General features: G+C 38.6%; 2 protein-coding genes across 2 annotated transcripts; both read right to left on the reverse strand.

Annotated features, from left to right (window-relative positions):
• Positions 1-620: 620 nt before the first annotated feature.
• Positions 621-9,187, reverse strand: LOC115780102 (guanine nucleotide-binding protein-like 3-like protein). Its single transcript, XM_030729090.1, has 15 exons — positions 9,114-9,187; positions 8,975-9,018; positions 8,229-8,339; positions 8,026-8,142; positions 7,847-7,930; positions 7,547-7,682; positions 7,370-7,473; positions 7,097-7,241; positions 6,837-6,924; positions 6,465-6,642; positions 6,235-6,377; positions 6,008-6,144; positions 5,674-5,840; positions 4,427-4,598; positions 621-724 (listed from the first exon to the last, which is right to left on the reverse strand). Exons 1-15 carry the CDS (start codon positions 9,124-9,126, stop codon positions 657-659), a joined length of 1,707 nt encoding a protein of 568 aa, XP_030584950.1. The 5' UTR covers positions 9,127-9,187; the 3' UTR covers positions 621-656.
• Positions 9,188-14,505: 5,318 nt separating this feature from the next.
• On the reverse strand, positions 14,506-16,961 carry LOC115780105 (red-sensitive opsin). Its single transcript, XM_030729095.1, has 6 exons — positions 16,778-16,961; positions 15,928-16,224; positions 15,624-15,792; positions 15,212-15,377; positions 14,882-15,121; positions 14,506-14,788 (listed from the first exon to the last, which is right to left on the reverse strand). Exons 1-6 carry the CDS (start codon positions 16,878-16,880, stop codon positions 14,690-14,692), a joined length of 1,074 nt encoding a protein of 357 aa, XP_030584955.1. The 5' UTR covers positions 16,881-16,961; the 3' UTR covers positions 14,506-14,689.
• Positions 16,962-17,789: the final 828 nt, after the last annotated feature.

The raw sequence follows: 17,789 nt of genomic DNA on the forward strand, positions 1-17,789 counted from the left end.
GCCGCATGAATATAGCATGCCAAAAATTTAGCATTCATACATTAAAAAACAAAAACAATAAAGTAATGCTGAAATTCACATTTTTGTGAGGTTAAAGAAGTTAAAATCAGTTTCAGCTTACTTGTATTAGACTAGGTTGGCACTTGCAACATACCACTGTGTGTACAGATTTACGTGTCAATACACCTTCCTTGCACATCTGAAAACAGGCTGAGATTTTTTTTTTTAAACAAAGCTGATTAAGCACACACGGATTGAGATTCTGCTATACCACTTTCACACATATTTCCATAAGCGCTTTGAGTGCTCTGACTGAGTAGAAAAGCGCTATATAAGAACTAGTTCATTTACCATTTTAGTCCATTTTAATCTGTCAATGATCCCGTAGTGCTAAACTAATTCAAAAGTAAAGAAATAATTATTAGTATAATTATTATACCAATACTACGAACAATAATGTGTAACAATTACATCATGAATGGAAATCGCAGTGATGATAATAAATAGGAATATATACCAGGAGAGACAGCATTATTTTAAATAAATAAAGCTGACTGTGACACTTGTTTAAACCAACAAGAATAATACATATGCCCAAAATAAAAGACAAACAACAAAAATGTATTCATGAAACTTTTATTTTTGTCATATTTTACTTAGTCATCTGAAAATGAGAAGTCCATTGCAGATGTCAGTGTGTCGGAGAGTTTGGTGGCAAGTTTGTCTGCAGAGGAAAGAAAAGGCAGAAGGCGTTAGGGCAAAATCTAGGTCATTTCTATACTTGTACCATTAAAAGCAATGTCCCACATCATATATGAGCAAACTTTTGGATGACAACCCAGGAACTAGTTGAGACTAAGGCTTTCTGTGCTGACCAAACTAGCAGCAGCAGACAAATCCTATAATTATCTTTCTGTATGCTGACATTATTGTGAAAAGACACCCTTAGGTTGATATTTTGTTTCGCCTTGCAAAGCATCTTTCCACTTTTCTTTGCTTTCTTTCTTTTTTTTTTTTTTAAACTTACAATGGTCTTTGAAAGAAGGCTACCAGAGTCAGAACAAAGACACAAGTTTCATTAATTAAACTAGTGTAATCATATGACTGACCTACCAATGCAGAAGTTCTTTATTTTATAACCCTACAAAATCCCTCGACTTGTTTTGGATTACTGTTCAGCTGTACTGTAAAGCACGGGCCAATCAATATTACTGCACTTACCTGAATCTGAACACTGTATATAACCATACACTTGATGACTTATCTTTTAAAATCAATGAACAATGCTGACAGTGCTACAGCAAACACACAACCGTGAATCATAAAAAGGATGTCATGATCTATACTTCAACTTTTTTAGATTTTTCTTGAAGTCTAATTTGGTTGTTTTATTCTTGTACTTTGTCCCTTGTGGTGAATCCCTGTTCTTAATACACTTGAATAATGATATGCCCGGCTCTTTGAGAGTACTCTTCCAATGGCTGAACACTGTTTAGGGAATTATCTTTACTAAGGATGTGCCGATCCAATATTCAGTATCGGTCCGATCCTGACCTAAATTACTGGATTGGATATCGGGAAGGAATAAAACATGCAATGCGTTCTGATCCAACCCGCATTAGCTGCATTACAGTACTCAGTCATCGTCGTCTTCTTCTTGTGGGTTTGCGGTTGACCAAACCAGCTTAGAGCTGCATTACCGCCACCTACTGGAATGGAGTGGGGGATCAGGAGTTAGAAAAAAAACTCCTCATATTCTAAAAAGTTCCCTTTAACATCATGGATCATCAGTGACATGTTTTTCCACGCCTCCACCATTCTCTACCGTGTTTGTGTGTTGTGCTTGCCGTGCTGAGAATTTCAGCTGTTATTTTTTTCTCTACTTCAGCTCCCAGAATGGATCGCTATACCCATAGACACACATATATATACACTGCTCAAAAAAATAAAGGGAACACTTAAACAACACAATATAACTCCAAGTAAATCAAACTTCTGTGAAATCAAACTGTCCACTTAGGAGGCAACACTGATTGACAATCAATTTCACATTTTTTGGCAATTAGCAAGACACACTCAATAAAGGAGTGGTTCTGCAGGTGGGGACCACAGACCACTTCTCAGTACCTATGCTTTCTGGCTGATGTTTTGGTCACTTTTGAATGTTGGTGGGGCTTTCACACTCGTGGTAGCATAAGCTGGAGTCTACAACCCACACAAGTGGCTCACGTAAGTGCAGCTCATCCAGGATGGCACATCAATGCAAGCTGTAGCAAGGTTTGCTGTGTCTGTCAGCGTAGTGTCCAGAGGCTGGAGGCGCTACCAGGAGACAGGCCAGTACACCAGGAGACGTGGAGGAGGCCTTGGAGGGCAACAACCCAGCAGCAGGACCGCTACCTCCGCCTTTGTGCAAGGAGCAACAGAAGGAGCACTGCCAGAGCCCTGCAAAATGACCTCCAGCAGGTCACAAATGTGCATGTGTCTGCACAAACGGTTAGAAACCGACTCCATGAGGCTGATATGAGGACCCAACGTCAACAGATGGGGGTTGTGCTCACAGCCCAACAGCATGCAGGATGCTTGGCATGTGCCAGAGAACACCAGGATTGGCAAATTCGCCACTGGCGCCCTGTGCTCTTCACAGATAAAAGCAGGTTCACACTGAGCACATGTGACAGAGTCTGGAGACGCCGTGGAGAGCGATCCGCTGCCTGCAACATCCTTCAGCATGACCGGTTTGGCAGTAGGTCAGTATTGGTGTGGGGTAGCATTTCTTTAGAGGGCCGCACAGCCCTCCATGTGCTCGCCAGAGGTAGCATGACTGCCATTAGGTACCGAGATGAGATCCTCAGACCCCTTGTGAGACCATATGCTGGTGCGGTTGGCCCTGGGTTCCTCCTAATGCAGGACAATGCAAGACCTCATGTGGCTGGAGTGTGTCAGCAGTTCCTGCAAGATGAAGGTATTGAAGCTATGGACTGGCCCGGCCGTTCTCCAGACCTGAATCCGATTCAGCACATCTAGGACATCATGTCTCGCGCCATCCACCAACGTCACGTTGCACCACAGACTGTCCAGGAGTTGGCGGATGCTTTAGTCCAGGTCTGGGAGGAGATCCCTCAGGAGACCATCCACCACCTCATCAGGAGCATGCCCAGGCGTTGTAGGGAGGTTATACAGGCACGTGGAGCCACACACAATACTGAGCCTCATTTTGACTTGTTTTAAGGACATTACATCAAAGTTGGATCAGCCTGTAGTGTGTTTTTCCACTTTAATTTTGTGACTCCAATTTCATTTCCATTGATGATTTTTGTGTGTTGTTGTCAGCACATTCAACTTTGTTCTGTACAAAGTATTCAATGAGAATATTTCATTCATTCAAATGTGTTACGAGTGTTCCCTTTATATATATATATATATATATATATATATATATATATATATATATATATATATATATATATATATATATATATATATATATATATATATATATATATAAAAATCATTACAGGATTACGCTCACACCAGTTTTTCAACATAAACACTGATGACGCAATAGCAGCAGTCAGTTGTTTTACATGCAGTCTGTCTGCACAAGCGCAAAGAGGCGGAGCCATTATAGAGACAGTGAGCTCAGATGGAGCTCACTGGAAACGTTTTTCTAGCATCCAAACAAAGCTTTTTTTCCCCTGTAATCACCATTAAACATTTACTGGGAAACAGCTGGAGGTCCTTCATCAACCACCTCATCGGTAAGTGAAGAAAAGAGAACTTTGTAGCTGCTCCATCCACCGTTTGTTTCACACAGGAAAAAACTGCAGTCCGGAAGTTAAAATATGCAGATGAACTGTTGATAAGAAAAAAGTATTTCTTATCCGATTACTTGAGTAATCGATGGAATAATTAATAAAATAGTCAATTACTAAAATAATTGATAGTTACAGCCCTAATGAAATTTGCAACATGCCATAAGCCAATGCATCACCTTCTCACATAGGAGCAACAGGTTTCACGTGATAGATCGGCTTTGTATCGGCAGATATCCAAGTGTAAAATATTGGTATCGGACATAAAAAAGTGGTCTCGTGCCAGCCCTGAACTGTACTTTGACACTAAGGCAGTTTTGCTGTGAAGTTACAGTCCCAACCATCACACCAGTGTGCCACTTGCTTTTGAGTCTTCATAACAGCTGGAAAAACAAAAATGATTAATTCACAGCCGTGCTGTGAATGTGCCCGTGCATTGACACGAAGTACATCGCCAAGTCAGGGCATAGAATAGGATTTAGTTTGGATCTGATCTATCATGCAGTTAGACGTTTTTAGTGTTTTTTGTTTGACTTTTTTTATGATAGGGTGCAATGAATTGGTTATCATAGACTGAGTATCAGTATTACACTGAGACCAATAATTGTACAAACCAGCTCTTTTCTGTAGCTTCTTCCTCTTCTTGCCAGCAGCCAGGAGCGCATGACCCTGCAGTAGAGGGTCTACGTGCAAGATATCCTTCAAATTTGGAGCCTTGGATACAGCATCCTTAGCAGGGAAGTCTGTCTTTTTCTGTGCTTTTATTTCCACCGTCATTGGTCCAAACTGTTTTGAGCAGGACAGAATAGAGTGAGTTGAGTAACAGTACTGAGGAGTATTACAGGGGAGAAAATAATTATTTTATCCTCTGATGAATTCATAAGTTTGCTCATTCCAAAGAAATTAAGTTTCTTATTTTTTATGGCATTTTTTATGCAGGATGGCATATGCATGTGGTCACCTGCTCTACCACTGAGCCACCTGGGTGCCCCTGCAAGTTTTATTTTTAAATGAAAATATAATGTGCAAATAAAAAAAATAAAAAAAACGGCCTCTGTCCATAAGTTCAAATAAGGCTTCAAATTAAACCAAAAATTTTCTGTGCAAAACAACTGAGAAGTTTACAGATGATTCAGTTCATGAAGAGGTTTACTATTCAGAATGAATGCTAATATTAATGCGAGAAAAAAATAGGAGACCACATAGCTGCTCCTATTGTACTTCACTCGTTAGCTAACATAACTGAAATGGTGCCACTTAGCAAACATCACCCATGAGAGCTTGTTTCTGACAGGTAAGCTAACAGAAAAAAGTTGCTAAATTTGCTGCCAGTCGCTTTTTGGGGAACAAAAGTCACCAGCGGGGTCTGAAAAGTGGCTAAATCTAGCGACAAAGTCGCTAAGTTGGCAACACTGCCATGCTGTCACTTCCTGCGTGATTTACAGGTGAAGCGGTGAGGGAGAGAGGTGGGGAAGTGTGAAGTTGTGCAGAGACAAATTGGGAGAAGAGAAAGGTAAACTGGTGGATGTACAAGTATGATTGTAACACGACAGACTATATCGATATAAACAATATTGTCTCATCTTATATCACGTATGAAAATATATTGAAATTTTTAAACACGATGTATCGCCCCGCCCTACTTATTTCACTCAATGACATGCAAGTCAATTTATAAACTTTATGTAATCTGTTGTTTCTGAATTTTTTGGTTGACATTCTGACTCTCCATTAAAAGGGAACTAACATAAAAACTGTTCATTTCTTTGAAAGTGAGCATATTTACCAGTTCAGCAGGGGATCAACTAATATTCCCCCCACTGTAATTTAGTTACCACCTAAGGCTACTGCGGTTTCTCACCTCTGGATCCTGATCATCCTCCATAGATTCAATTTCCTCTTTAGAGGACGATGCTTCCACTGACCCTCCTTCCATGTCCAGCTCACAGTGTGGCTCACCCTGGCCTCCTTGTGTCATCCCAGTGGTTTCCATACAGAATCCCATTTGACCATCAGGGCAAGATGACTCTGAACACAGTGAAAAGCAGATCAACTTCTGCCACCCTGAAGTGTTTCAAACCATTTAGTCTTAAGGTAATCCAAGTTTACATGATCAAAGCATATGGTTTTATTATATTATAAAATAATTTTTTTTATTTGCCTGACTGTGCTACTATTAAGCATAACTTGTTTACCTGCAAGAACCTCCTGATTTCCTTTTTCCAGCTCATCCCAGTCAAAGGCTTTACCCATTTCTGTAACAATCTCAGCACTGACATGTGTAGGAAGAGTGTGTGTCTCTGGAGGGTGTGTAAAGTAGCTAATCCTTCCCCTAAATAACACAACATGGTAAAATTAACAGAGCATTTATACTGTGACATTGGTTCACTGAATTCTAAAGCTTTAAACTAATTTTACCAACCCGGTCCAGTCCATTAGTACACTTTTGGCTGCTTTGTCAGTGTCTGGCAGCCCTCCCTTCCTCAATTTGCCCTGCCGTCGGGCGAGCAATGCCAAGAACTCCAGAGCAGTATGAAAGTCTGGGACACCATAGTGTTCCATGATCTGGATTTCCAAAAGAACAAATGTCCAGTCATTGTTTGAGCTACTTTATCATTCAGTAAAAATGGCTTAAGAGGTAGCATGACCCACTTGTGCCTTGTTACACCGTCTGAGGATGGCTTCCACAGGTGGAAGGGGATCAACAAGCTGTTCGATTTTAACACAGTTGCGAAGAATCACTCCTGCATCTGTCGTTGATGTGGCCATGACAATGCCGGGACAATCCAGAAGCTTAATGTGTTTGTCCAAATGTACCTCTTGAAGACACCTGAAATCCAGAAAACCAATCAGCAAGACCACGGCAGCATTAATATGCTCATCATAATGGTGCAGCTGTCCTGTGATGGAATAACAGGACATTTATTGAAGTTTTCCAGGCTTGCGGGCAGCTGCCTGCTTTGCTTAACTGTTAGGCTAGTTCAAGCGTAGGAGTACAGGATGAACATGTTCATGTGCACTTACTTGGTGACACCAGGAGTGGCTCCAACATTACATGCCCGTGCCCGTTTCAAACTGTTGATCAAACTACTCTTTCCCACATTAGGAAAACCTGCAAACCATCAGTGCAACAAAAAAAATCCTATTTAATCCACATTTCTTCTTCTTCTTCTTCAAAAAAAAAAAGTTATACATCAACTATAAAGATTGTACAGTGATTGCACAGCAGCTGCTCCTCTGTCAGACTTACTGGTACTCTAGGTTTTGTTGGATTCGGTGCTTACCTACAACACCTACAGTGATGGCTGTCTTTATATCCAGGTTGCGGCAATAGTTGCCCAGTAGCTTCATCAAGCAATCTGCTCCAACACAAGCACTGGTACTGAGAAGCTCTGTGGTGGCTTGTGTCACTGGAACATTACTGCGTTTCTACCCATTGCAGGAAACATAATGGGCAGAGTTCATGCAAAAGTCATGTTTAAACATCAACTAGAGAAAATATCCTCGATTTAATCTTTAATTCTCGATATTTTGAGTATAACTGCTTCACTACTTACCAGGTTCTTAGTCTGCTGTTGAGTAGATGCTTTGAAAGCCACAGTGGGAAACTCATTTCTAAGATACTTTATCCACTTTTCCACTATTTCTTTTGACACCAAATCTGTAATCAAAGCAAAACAATTTAATATTTAACCAAACAAATAAGATGTGTACTTTGTTAGTAGTTTTCTTACCAATTTTATTGAGGACTAAAACTATCTTCTTGTTTGTACCACTCTGAATGACTGCCTGCTCCACCTGAGGACATCTGCAGCCCAGAGGGTCACGCGCATCCAGCACCTCCAGAATTACATCAGAAGCCTCCACAACCTTAAAAAAACAAGTCAGATCACATGTAAGTCAACTCTTCTCTCATTCACTGTGTTTCTAAGATACAGGATGTCTGTCAAAATTTCCTTTCAGTTAAAATAAGACAAATAACTCTTCTTTTGTTATATATAAAGGCTGGTGTGTGGTGCAGTGCAACTAAATACCTTTTTAAATTCTCTGTAATATGCCTTTCTTGAATTCTCATTTTCAAAGTTGACATGCTTCTCCAAACTCTGCATCTCCGTCTCCTGTGGGGATGAAGGAGAAAAATAATAATGTCTACAGCAGCAAACTGCAGACAGTTTGCTGCTGTAGCTAGAATCCTAAACGGTCTCATGTTTACCCTCTGCTCAAACTCTCTTTGTCGCTGAAGGATGTCATTCTGGAAGGTTTGCAAATTTCTCCTCTTCATAAGCTCTCGTTCTCTAGACAATTTCTGTTTCTCCTGGAGGTCCTGAAGCTAATAAAGAGACACGAGAGACAGATTCACTTCAATCAGCACTGTGCCATCAAATCTAGTACAGCCAAGACTTTCAAAGGGCATACCCTTTGTTTCCTGATTTCTTCTGGCTTTCTGCTGTCCTTGACATTTTGAGCAGTGGACTGTTGTGTATTCCTTGTCCGCCCTGAAGCATCCCCCTTTTGTCCATCTTTAGTCTGCAGGATATACAGACAGTAAGATGTAATGTATTTTAGCTCATCACCATGGAATTTGAAAGCAAAACATTCATTTTACTGGGTTGTTTACAGAGACATAAACAGTGACACAGAATGACACAAACAAATAAATTCCACTAAGGTGTAATGTATCGGTGGAAAACTTGCATGCAGCTCATGTCAAGTACTTGGGCTTAATTTTAGATCAATATCTGAATAGAGAAAGCATTGTGGACGAAATAGTTTTAAAAAAGTTTATCTATTGACAAGCAAATCATGTCAGAAGTCATATTGGTGCTGAGGAATTTAGGCAGCTGAAGCTCAATCTTGTATTTAAATTTTTAAATGGTATTGCACCAAACTTTTGGGGCCATGGCTTAAATTTTAGAAATAAACGTAATTTAATCAGTACAAGATTTGGAGCACCATTCCTTGCAGATACCCATGGTAAAGTCTTATGGTATATCTCGTTTCCTTTACACTGATATTCAGGCATCGAATAGTCTTCCTTCAAAATTACATTTTATACAAGCTCTGTCTACTTTTATGAAAGTTATAAGTATTTTTCTTAATCTGCTGGCTCAGCCCCAGCACTAAAAGTTAACCACAGGTAACATTAGCCGCGTAGCACTCACCTTAAACTTCCCAGCAAAGCCGAGTCGTTTGGCTCGTTTCTGTTCTGTCAAATGCAACAAAATACGAAACGAAGACGTTTAAATGTTAATTAACTTATTCAGCGACTCAAAACATGGAGCACACATAATAAATACGTACTAGCTTTGGACATAACTTAACTCTAGCCTCGCTCTTCTAAGGCTTCACGTGGACACCAAGGATATGGACATAGGCGCACAATGACGTCAACAATAACATCCGGTTAAGTATCAAAATAAAAGCGTAAAAAAAAAAGATTTGTTTTTCTTTTTTTTATTATCCCCGCCACTTGCCTCGCCCTCTGGGGTTCTGGAGAATTTATGTTGTTTGTGTTGTTATCATTAATTTAATTCAGTATCAAATTAACATTACAATACACATTTCAAAATTATAACAGAATCCAGCAATTATTTTGGTGTGACCGAGCATTTATGAAAAGGCACTTCTGAGGTAGATAAATTCAGTACAGTTTTCTCAAAGAAAATAAAGTATTTGAAGACAGTATTTTTTTTTGTATTTTTGATTAAAAACACTTTGTCCTACTTAAAAAAAAAAACTTTAATTGAAAAAAAATTTACATTTTTTTATTTCCTAATATTTTTCTAAGTGAAACGTATTACCTAGATTTTATCTCTTTTTTAAGCCTTTTTTCTTTTCATTTGCAGCTTTAAAGAAAACACGACAATCAAAAAATAATTATTTTCTTTTCCCCCTTTTTTTACACTGAAGAAATCCTGTACAGACTCAGTTCCTCAGTTTCTTGCAAGTTCCTGTGTGAACTGAACAACTGAAAATTCAAGGAATAGTTAAGCTAGTTTTCAGAAAATTAGCTTAATCTTTCCCTATGGAACTTGATGGACTGAACATGCACACTGAAGGCAACAGGTTTTTGCACAGGAAGTGACCATGACCTCGTTTTCAGAGGATGTTCGCTAACAGTTAATCCACATAAAATATATCAGACTTTTCTTCCCTTCCAAAGGTTAAACAGCTGAAAGCATCTTGAGCACTGCAGAGAAAAAGGTGTGCACCAAGTGTGATTTTAACCCACAGACTTTAAGTGTTGTCACTGCTGTGGATTTTTATAGAAAATGAACAAAAAATTAATGAAAAAAAAAACCCAAGCATGGACAGAGGTACTTATTCATTTAGCTGCTGTTTAAAATTTAAAAAGTCTTCATCAGAACAAACACTTTACACATTGTTTGCTCCTCACTGCCTTTGAAAAGCAAGAGCTAAAAAAAAAAAAAAATCCAGCAAATGCTCTTTTATGTGCAGGTTTGTCACATCCCAGCATCTTAAATGCTGCTCTGTCAGATGCTGCTGATGTGTCAGATATGCACAAAGTGTTCTTTGGTGTCAGAGCCTTGGTTTACCGACATAATACTGGACATAATACAGATGTAATAAAAAGACATAATACTCTGATAGCAAACATTTCTTGAATCTAGAAACTTATGTTTTTTCTGCATCTGGAATTTTGATTACCTGTCAGTGAAGTGGTATAACTCTATCTATCTAAATCTTAATCTATTATATTTTTATTTTTTATTATGTTTTATTCTGTGTATTGTTTTTGTTTATTATACGGGAGAACATCCTGTCAGCCTTGTGCCGAGAGGGCTGTGGTCATCCATCTGTCCTGTTGTAATAAACCCAAATATAAGGAACACCTTATATTTATTCAGTTTCATTCATACAGCACCAGTTAACAGTCAACAAATCCTGTCTCAAGGCACTTTATATTATGAGGTAAAGACTCTACAGTGTTAATCTAGGACAAATGTTCATTTTGACTCATTGATGAGGCGAATGGAATTTAGTGGTCAAGGGAGAGTTTTTGGCCATAGCTCACTACATGTGGATACTGTATCATGCAGTCATGTAGACAGACGTGGATACAAACTACAACTTCAAGTGTTTGGCTGTGGTGAAACAACTGTGTAGTGTCTAAAATGCCTATGTGAAACTGCATGTATGTTGTCTCCTAAAGGTGTAGGAAAATTCCAGCAAGGGGCCTCTCAGTTTGGGAGCTCATCTTCATTGTTTATCTTTACCAAATATGGAAAGTTGTAAAACTAGTGGTCTCTGAGCCCCTCCAAAAACTGGTAGAAACCAGTCTAGGTGTGACAACATGAGTACCAGATGTTAAAGTTTCTTTGTTCAGTGTGCAGAAGATCATTGGCCTTCCTTCTCACCCAGATGTCTCGAGCATCTGTATTTTGACATTGTCTTTTTATAATAAATCTTATGTTATTCTATAAAGACTGTGTTGACCAAGAATTTCTTCAAACACAACATCATGGCATCAAGATCAAGAAACCACAACTGCAAGGTAGCTTAAAGGTGTTCTGCATATTGTTAAATGAAATGTATCAGTGTACCAGTGTTGTTGTGCAAAAAATACAGTTTACAACAAAGATGACGAATTTTTGAGCAAATGCTTGATAGGTTGTAATTTTCCATTTTACCGTTTATGGAAAAGTCAGTGAACTACTGTATTAAAAAAAAAAAAAAAAAAATTACCAGGACATTTTTTTTTTTTATTATAAGCTCTCTGAAACATTTCAGTCTTATGCTCATGAGGGGAATATCCATGTCTGGTTGGAGTTGTCCACCTGGAGGTGAACCTTGCCCAGTCTGAGGAATCATTTGTCCATCCAATCAAATGTCCACCATAACATTTATTTGTTCACATTTTATTTGTTTTATGTAATTATGTTTTTGTCATCATTAATCAAGAACGGCATTGCTTTTCACTGTGTGAGCGTGAGTGTACTTAGTGGGTGCTCCTCGTTAACATTATGGCCTAACCACTAAACTTGACATGCGGTGAAGATGTGGTTCAGAGAACTGAAAGCCTGTTTGTAGATAACTGCCAGTTTAAACTGGCTGATTCTTTTTGTACCTTCTTTTATATGATTCATGTTGTGTTAGTAGTACATATACAATAATTTTGTAATGGTCCCCTCTTCCCTCTTGAGTACGCTTGGCATTTTCCTCGCAAGGTCCTGAAAATAACTGTTTTCACCATTCACTTTTCTAACAAATGTTGATATAAAGGGCCATCGTTTTAGACCTTTTCTCAGCTGAAATGCTGACTTCTTATCTTTCACTTTCAATCAAACCTTCAGGTTGTTGAGACATTTGGCAAAGTTTTTTTTTAATGTGTTTTTGCTGGATGGGTTTATCTTTTATACTCGCATTTAGAGACTGTGAGCAAATAGGATTAGAGCACAATCAATTACAATCAAGGTGTGCAACTTGGCAGCAACACATAAAGCCATAAACTATTACTTCCTTAGGCTGAATCAGAGCATTACATTAATCTTGTTTGTAAGCAGACTTCCATTCACTCAATTAAAATGCAGCCTAGCAACAATATCTCTATAATTTTGAATATATAATATTTGTTTTTTTCTTTGTCTATTTCAATTATTAAATTGTATAAAAATTGTAACGACTGTATCAACTGATGCCTATAGTCCATGCTTTATCTGAGTTTGTACATTTTACATTTTTATAGTATTTTATACAGTTGGGTAGCTGTTGTTTATCAGATTCATGTAAGTTTGCATATTTTTGTCACATGGCATCTACATAATTAAATCAAAGCACCTCACGTGATGAAAAGGTACAGTCCTGCGCCGGACTTTGCATCAGGTGCTTAAAACAGTAACAGTAAAACATACTGAATGCTGTAAAGTGTGGTTATTTTTGTTTAACTTAGCGTGTTCATATTTTACCAAAGGTATCACAGGATACTTTTGCTCTGTACGCTGTGATGCCCGTGATGATGCGGGTGAAGATTTCTCACATCCTCACAAATGAGATTAGTGGAAGGGATCGCGTTGTTTGTGTCTGACCTGTTCACTCCGTAACCCTTCGTGTCTGGTAAGTTTGCTCTGGAATCTTTTAATCTCTCCGGATTGACGGTTCGCTTGAGGAAAGGCTGAGATTTACCAAAGCTGGTGTAATGGTTTAGTCCATTTTCCTCACAGGCCAACATTAGTTAAGAACTCCATGTGGGTCAAGGACTTCACGTGAGGAGCTGCATCTGAAGATGTTAACTTTTCCTCTTTTTTTCCTTAAATGTGCACGTATATATATTAATATTATAGTGTTGTACACACTTTCTGAAGCTTATCAAATGCGGCCTGAAGCAAATTCTTACTTTCATTATGCAAACTTACAGATCAAGTCAAAGGTGCCACTTTGACTGTCTTTCCATTTGAAGAAGTTGGGATCTCCCCAAGCTGCGAATGTGAACCCCCTTGACCGGATGAGGAAAATTTTTCTTTTTTTGTTTTTTACATCTGTGTACCAAATAATACACTAGTGTGAAAAGGACTAAGTCAGTCTTCATAGTGTCTCATGTTCATGTCACAGCAGATTTGTGTGCATGTTTTTTTCTTGGCATTGTCAGTAAAACAGCTGAAGAAAGAAATCAGACACTAGTTCACTGCCATAAATTATGACTGATTTGAAGCTCAGTTATTAATTTGGCTTCATTCCCTCAGTTCTAAATTGAGGGTGAGTAACCTTTGATACCAATAGGCATTGTACAAATTTAAGAATTAGCCTTGCTGTTCATGCACTAAGAGACTGTGGGCAATTCTTTCTCTCTTTTTTTTTGTTTGTTGGTTTAGTTTTAGAACCATTAATCTGGAGTTGTAACACATATGAATGTCAGGTGTTTTTTTTTGTTTGGCCCTTCACTGTTACCAGCAACTGTGGAAGAAAATGGACAACAAGCCCTCAAAAAGTGCGCCGTCCTGCCAAGGATCAGAGGAGTGATACCCAGGGCTCATCTGAACGGTGTTGAGGAATCTTGAATGTTGGGGACTGATGTACAATAAAGAACCAAGAAGTGATTTACCACTCAGATGTATGGGTTTTAAATAGATGTTGCATTTTTTTTTGTTGTTTTTGTTCTCATCAGTTTGACATTTGCCAAAACTTTGTAAAGATTTGCTATCATATTCAAGGGACACCGATTCCACCCCCACCCCACCCCCCATGAGTGTTCAGATTGTGTGCTGTGTATTGCGAGTTCTTTAAATTTTGACCCATTTCAGTTGTCATTTAATTTCTGCACTGCTGTTTTGTAAAACTTTCAGTACACTCAAATGTACACTTCTTTCTCTTGAGGTTTAAAATTTGTTCATACTTTTTTTTGAAAAAAAAAAGTTCATACTTTTGAATAAGCAGCATGCTCTCCACATGCTCATAGGTAAGCTATCTTGAGCTTTAAAACTGTTGTTACTGAGGTGGAAAATAAAAATGAAGCAAACTTTGACTCCTGGCTTACAGATTTCATCCCTAATTCAATCAAGTACTTTTGCCCGTGTATATGATTAATGTGAATGTTTGTGTTACAGCATTTCAAGACATACAAATGTTTGTACGGTCTTGTGCTTAATAGAAAATAACACCACTGAAAATTATCATAGTTATCAAACAATCGCCACACCAATAGTTACAGAACACACTGACACAAAAACTTGAAATATGCTTGATAATTTTATATACATTTGAAAAAAAGGACAATATAATGATTCATTTGCTTTATGTATTTTTTTTTCCTTTTTCATTTGCCAGAGAAAGCTATATTTACTAAAAAAAAAAGAAACAAATATTTACTGTACAAATCAAAATATTTCTCATTTTTTCCCCAAAATGGAGAAAATGGGCATTTATGCAGGAGCCACAGAGGAGACCTCTGTCTTTGATGTGGATACTTCAGAACCATCATCCACTTGTTTGCCAAAGAGCTGCATGATGCATGAGCGGAACTGTTTGGGAATGAAGAGAAACAAAAAAGCATGTTAAAAACTGAAACACAATTGAGGTGGAAATTTTGCCACATGTGGTAATTTTGTGCCCACCTGTCGGTTCATGAAGACATAGATGATTGGGTTGTAGATAGTAGCGCTCTTGGCAAAGTATGCAGGCATGGCAGCAGCCAGAGGGTGGAAGGCATATCCAGGGTTGGCCGCAGCAAAGCAGGCAAAGAAAGTGTAAGGTCCCCAGCAGAAACAGTAAGCCAGGATCATGACAACGATCATCCTGGAGACTTCTTTCTCAGCCTTCTGAGTTGACTCTGACTCCTTCTGCTGCATGGCAACCTGTGGTCGACAAATCAAGAGTGTGAGATTTAATATCCTAATCTCACAACTTTGAATTACCACTAAATTGTAAAACTCAAGGTTACATACACTACGGATGGCCATCCACACAGCAAGGTAGCATAAGATGATGACACCCAGGGGGATGATACAGCAAGTAATCATGAGAACAATCATGTAGGACTGGACTCCAGGGTCCTCACTTCCACTGAATACATCAGGTCCACAGGAGGTTTTCAGTCCATGAGGCCAGTACCTAATACAGGAAAATGATTAGTCTCTAGTTTATGTTTCAGCACTCATTGTCTCTAGTTTATGTTTCAGCACTCATTGTCTTCGTATGTATCAGCGTCATTGAAGACAATGAGTGCTGATACATACGAAGACAATGAGTGCTGAAACATAAACTAGAGACAATGATTAGTCTCTAGTTTATGTTTCAGCACTCATTGTCTTCGTATGTATCAGCGTCATTGAAAAGAAGCAGCAGGCTAGTACCTACCTGCTCCATCCAAAGATGGGAGGAGCACACCAGAATGCTGACCAGACCCAGGAGAAGACAATTCCAGATGTAGCCCATTTGGCATCAAATTTGACATTTCCAAAAGGTTTGCACACAACTATCCATCTTTCCCAGGAGATGACTGTCAGGGACCAAAGACCAGTAATACCTATGTAAAGAAGCAGGGCACTCAGTTAAGTTTGTTTAGGCTCATATATGACCAGGAATCCTGTCTTTGGAAACAGTTGTAAAACACTTTTGCATCTTAAAAAAAAAAACAACAAAAAAAAAACTGATAACTTACCACAAGTTGCTACAGTAAAGCCCTCAAAGACACACATTGGGTGTCCTAGAATGAAGTAGCCAAAAAACTGGTTGCATACGCTAATGGTGCTGGCCAAAAGTGTCTCTCCCAGATCAGCAACAGCTAGATTCACCAGGATCCAGTTTAGGGGGTGACGCAGTTTCTTGAACTTCGCCGTGGCCACCAAGACAAGACCATTGGTAAAAGTTGATGCAACCACCACGAAAAGCATCCAGAGTGTTGAAAGATTGTAAACCCATCTAGGTGCAATGTGGTAATTGGGACCCTCAAAGGGATCTAGGAATAAAATGTAAAAAAGGAAAACAAAACAATCATTTGTAAATTCTTACAGTTTAGAATCTTGTGTGGTTCCATAATCTCTCTGCATTGCACTTAATGTGGTTCTAAAAGTTTGCATATCTTTTTAAATGGCTCAGGCAGTACATTTTTGTGAGTTTGTGGTTCTATCCTCAGCCCTTGTGTGTGTGCCATATTGTCCTTTAGCAACAGACTGAACCCTAAGCTGTTGCTCCTGGCAAACTATTGCCTTGCATGGCAGAGCTAACTATATAGAGCATGTTTTTTTTAAATAAGATGCTATAAAAAAAATGCCAGCATACATTGGTTGAAAATGGAAACACCAAATTTAGAAAACTCAAAGTTCTTAAGAATGTGTATTCTGTCTGTAATATAATTACTACCATAATTATTTGAAGCCTATGCATCTCAGCCACACTGATTTTGAATAAGCTCTCAGCTGAACAAGTTGAGCTATTTTTCTCAGCTTGTTCTTTTGTTACAATCTCCCATGTCAATCAAAACACAAAAAAATAATGCTATAATACTGTACCTCTGGTGTTATTGCTGTTGGTATATGCAAAGGCTGATCCCCTTGTTGTATCTTCATGGTACCGCCTGGCAGCAAAAGACTGTTTTCCCCACTCTTCTGCCATTCTGATCTTAGAAGGAGGTCCTTAGCTGTTAGCCTGTCTTGTCACTTGCTACCTCCTCAGATGGCTGGTGCTGCACATCTGACTTTTGCTTTTATACCTATGCTTCACAAACCTCTGATTGGATTAGGTCACAATCAAATTATAGCTGTGTCGCGCCTCTTGGCAGTGCCACACAGTAGCAAATCAGTAACCCTGAACTGTAATTAAAACTATCAACTAATGAGGTTAAGACAAAATGCTCAAATAATCTTGTTTGAAAGTGGATTTCCGTCTACTGACTTCAGATGAGGATTAGTTTTGAGATCTTTGACCAACAAATAAATGTCAGTTTTGTGTCCTAATTTGTACTCACTGAGTTCTCTGGTCACTCAAATCATTTATAACTATATAGAAACAAGAAATTACCCCCCACTCCCACCCCCCCACCCAAAAACAAAACAAAACAAAACAAAACAAAACAAAACAAAACAAAACAAAACAAAACAAAACAAAACAAAAACAAAACAATACTGCATGTATCTATTTAATCACCATTTATGCTTAAATGCAAATGTTTACTTTCTTGTACTTTTGAATACAGACAGGAATAAACTCCAGATACTTTGCATCTATTACATGATGATAATTAAGATTTACACTACTGTGAATTTCATAGGTATACATGTCAACCCTAATTTACTTGGCACTCTCAAAGCAGCTTTAGTGGAGAAGCGGAGATCCACAGTCCTATAATAGTGCAGGTTTCAGTTGTTGACCTGTGAGGGAAGTAAGACACTTTTAATCCCTCCGGAAAGTGGGTTCATCGGATTCTTTGACAGTCCTTTGAGCCTGCAACACACGTCATAGCCCTTATGGCAAGAGGGAAGCAAAGGGAGGAACACTTTCAGATTTATAACCATGTATAAATGA

This window comes from Archocentrus centrarchus, chromosome 5 (genome assembly GCF_007364275.1).
Source record: "Archocentrus centrarchus isolate MPI-CPG fArcCen1 chromosome 5, fArcCen1, whole genome shotgun sequence".
In the NCBI taxonomy this organism is placed as follows: domain Eukaryota; kingdom Metazoa; phylum Chordata; class Actinopteri; order Cichliformes; family Cichlidae; genus Archocentrus; species Archocentrus centrarchus.

Bases quoted from the DNA above. Each gene is read 5' to 3' on its own strand.
- LOC115780105 (XM_030729095.1), bottom strand. From the start codon at position 16,880: ATGGCAGAAGAGTGGGGAAAACAGTCTTTTGCTGCCAGGCGGTACCAT. The intron at 16,225-16,777 runs GTACAGTATTAT...TTTTATTCCTAG, and splicing joins CAACAGCAATAACACCAGAG to ATCCCTTTGAGGGTCCCAAT. The intron at 14,789-14,881 runs GTGGGCACAAAA...ATTCCCAAACAG, and splicing joins ATGTCTTCATGAACCGACAG to TTCCGCTCATGCATCATGCA.
- LOC115780102 (XM_030729090.1), bottom strand. The intron at 6,925-7,096 runs GTAAGCACCGAA...GATGGTTTGCAG, and splicing joins CATCACTGTAGGTGTTGTAG to GTTTTCCTAATGTGGGAAAG. The intron at 725-4,426 runs GTTTGTACAATT...TTTCCTCTGCAG, and splicing joins GAAGCTACAGAAAAGAGCTG to ACAAACTTGCCACCAAACTC.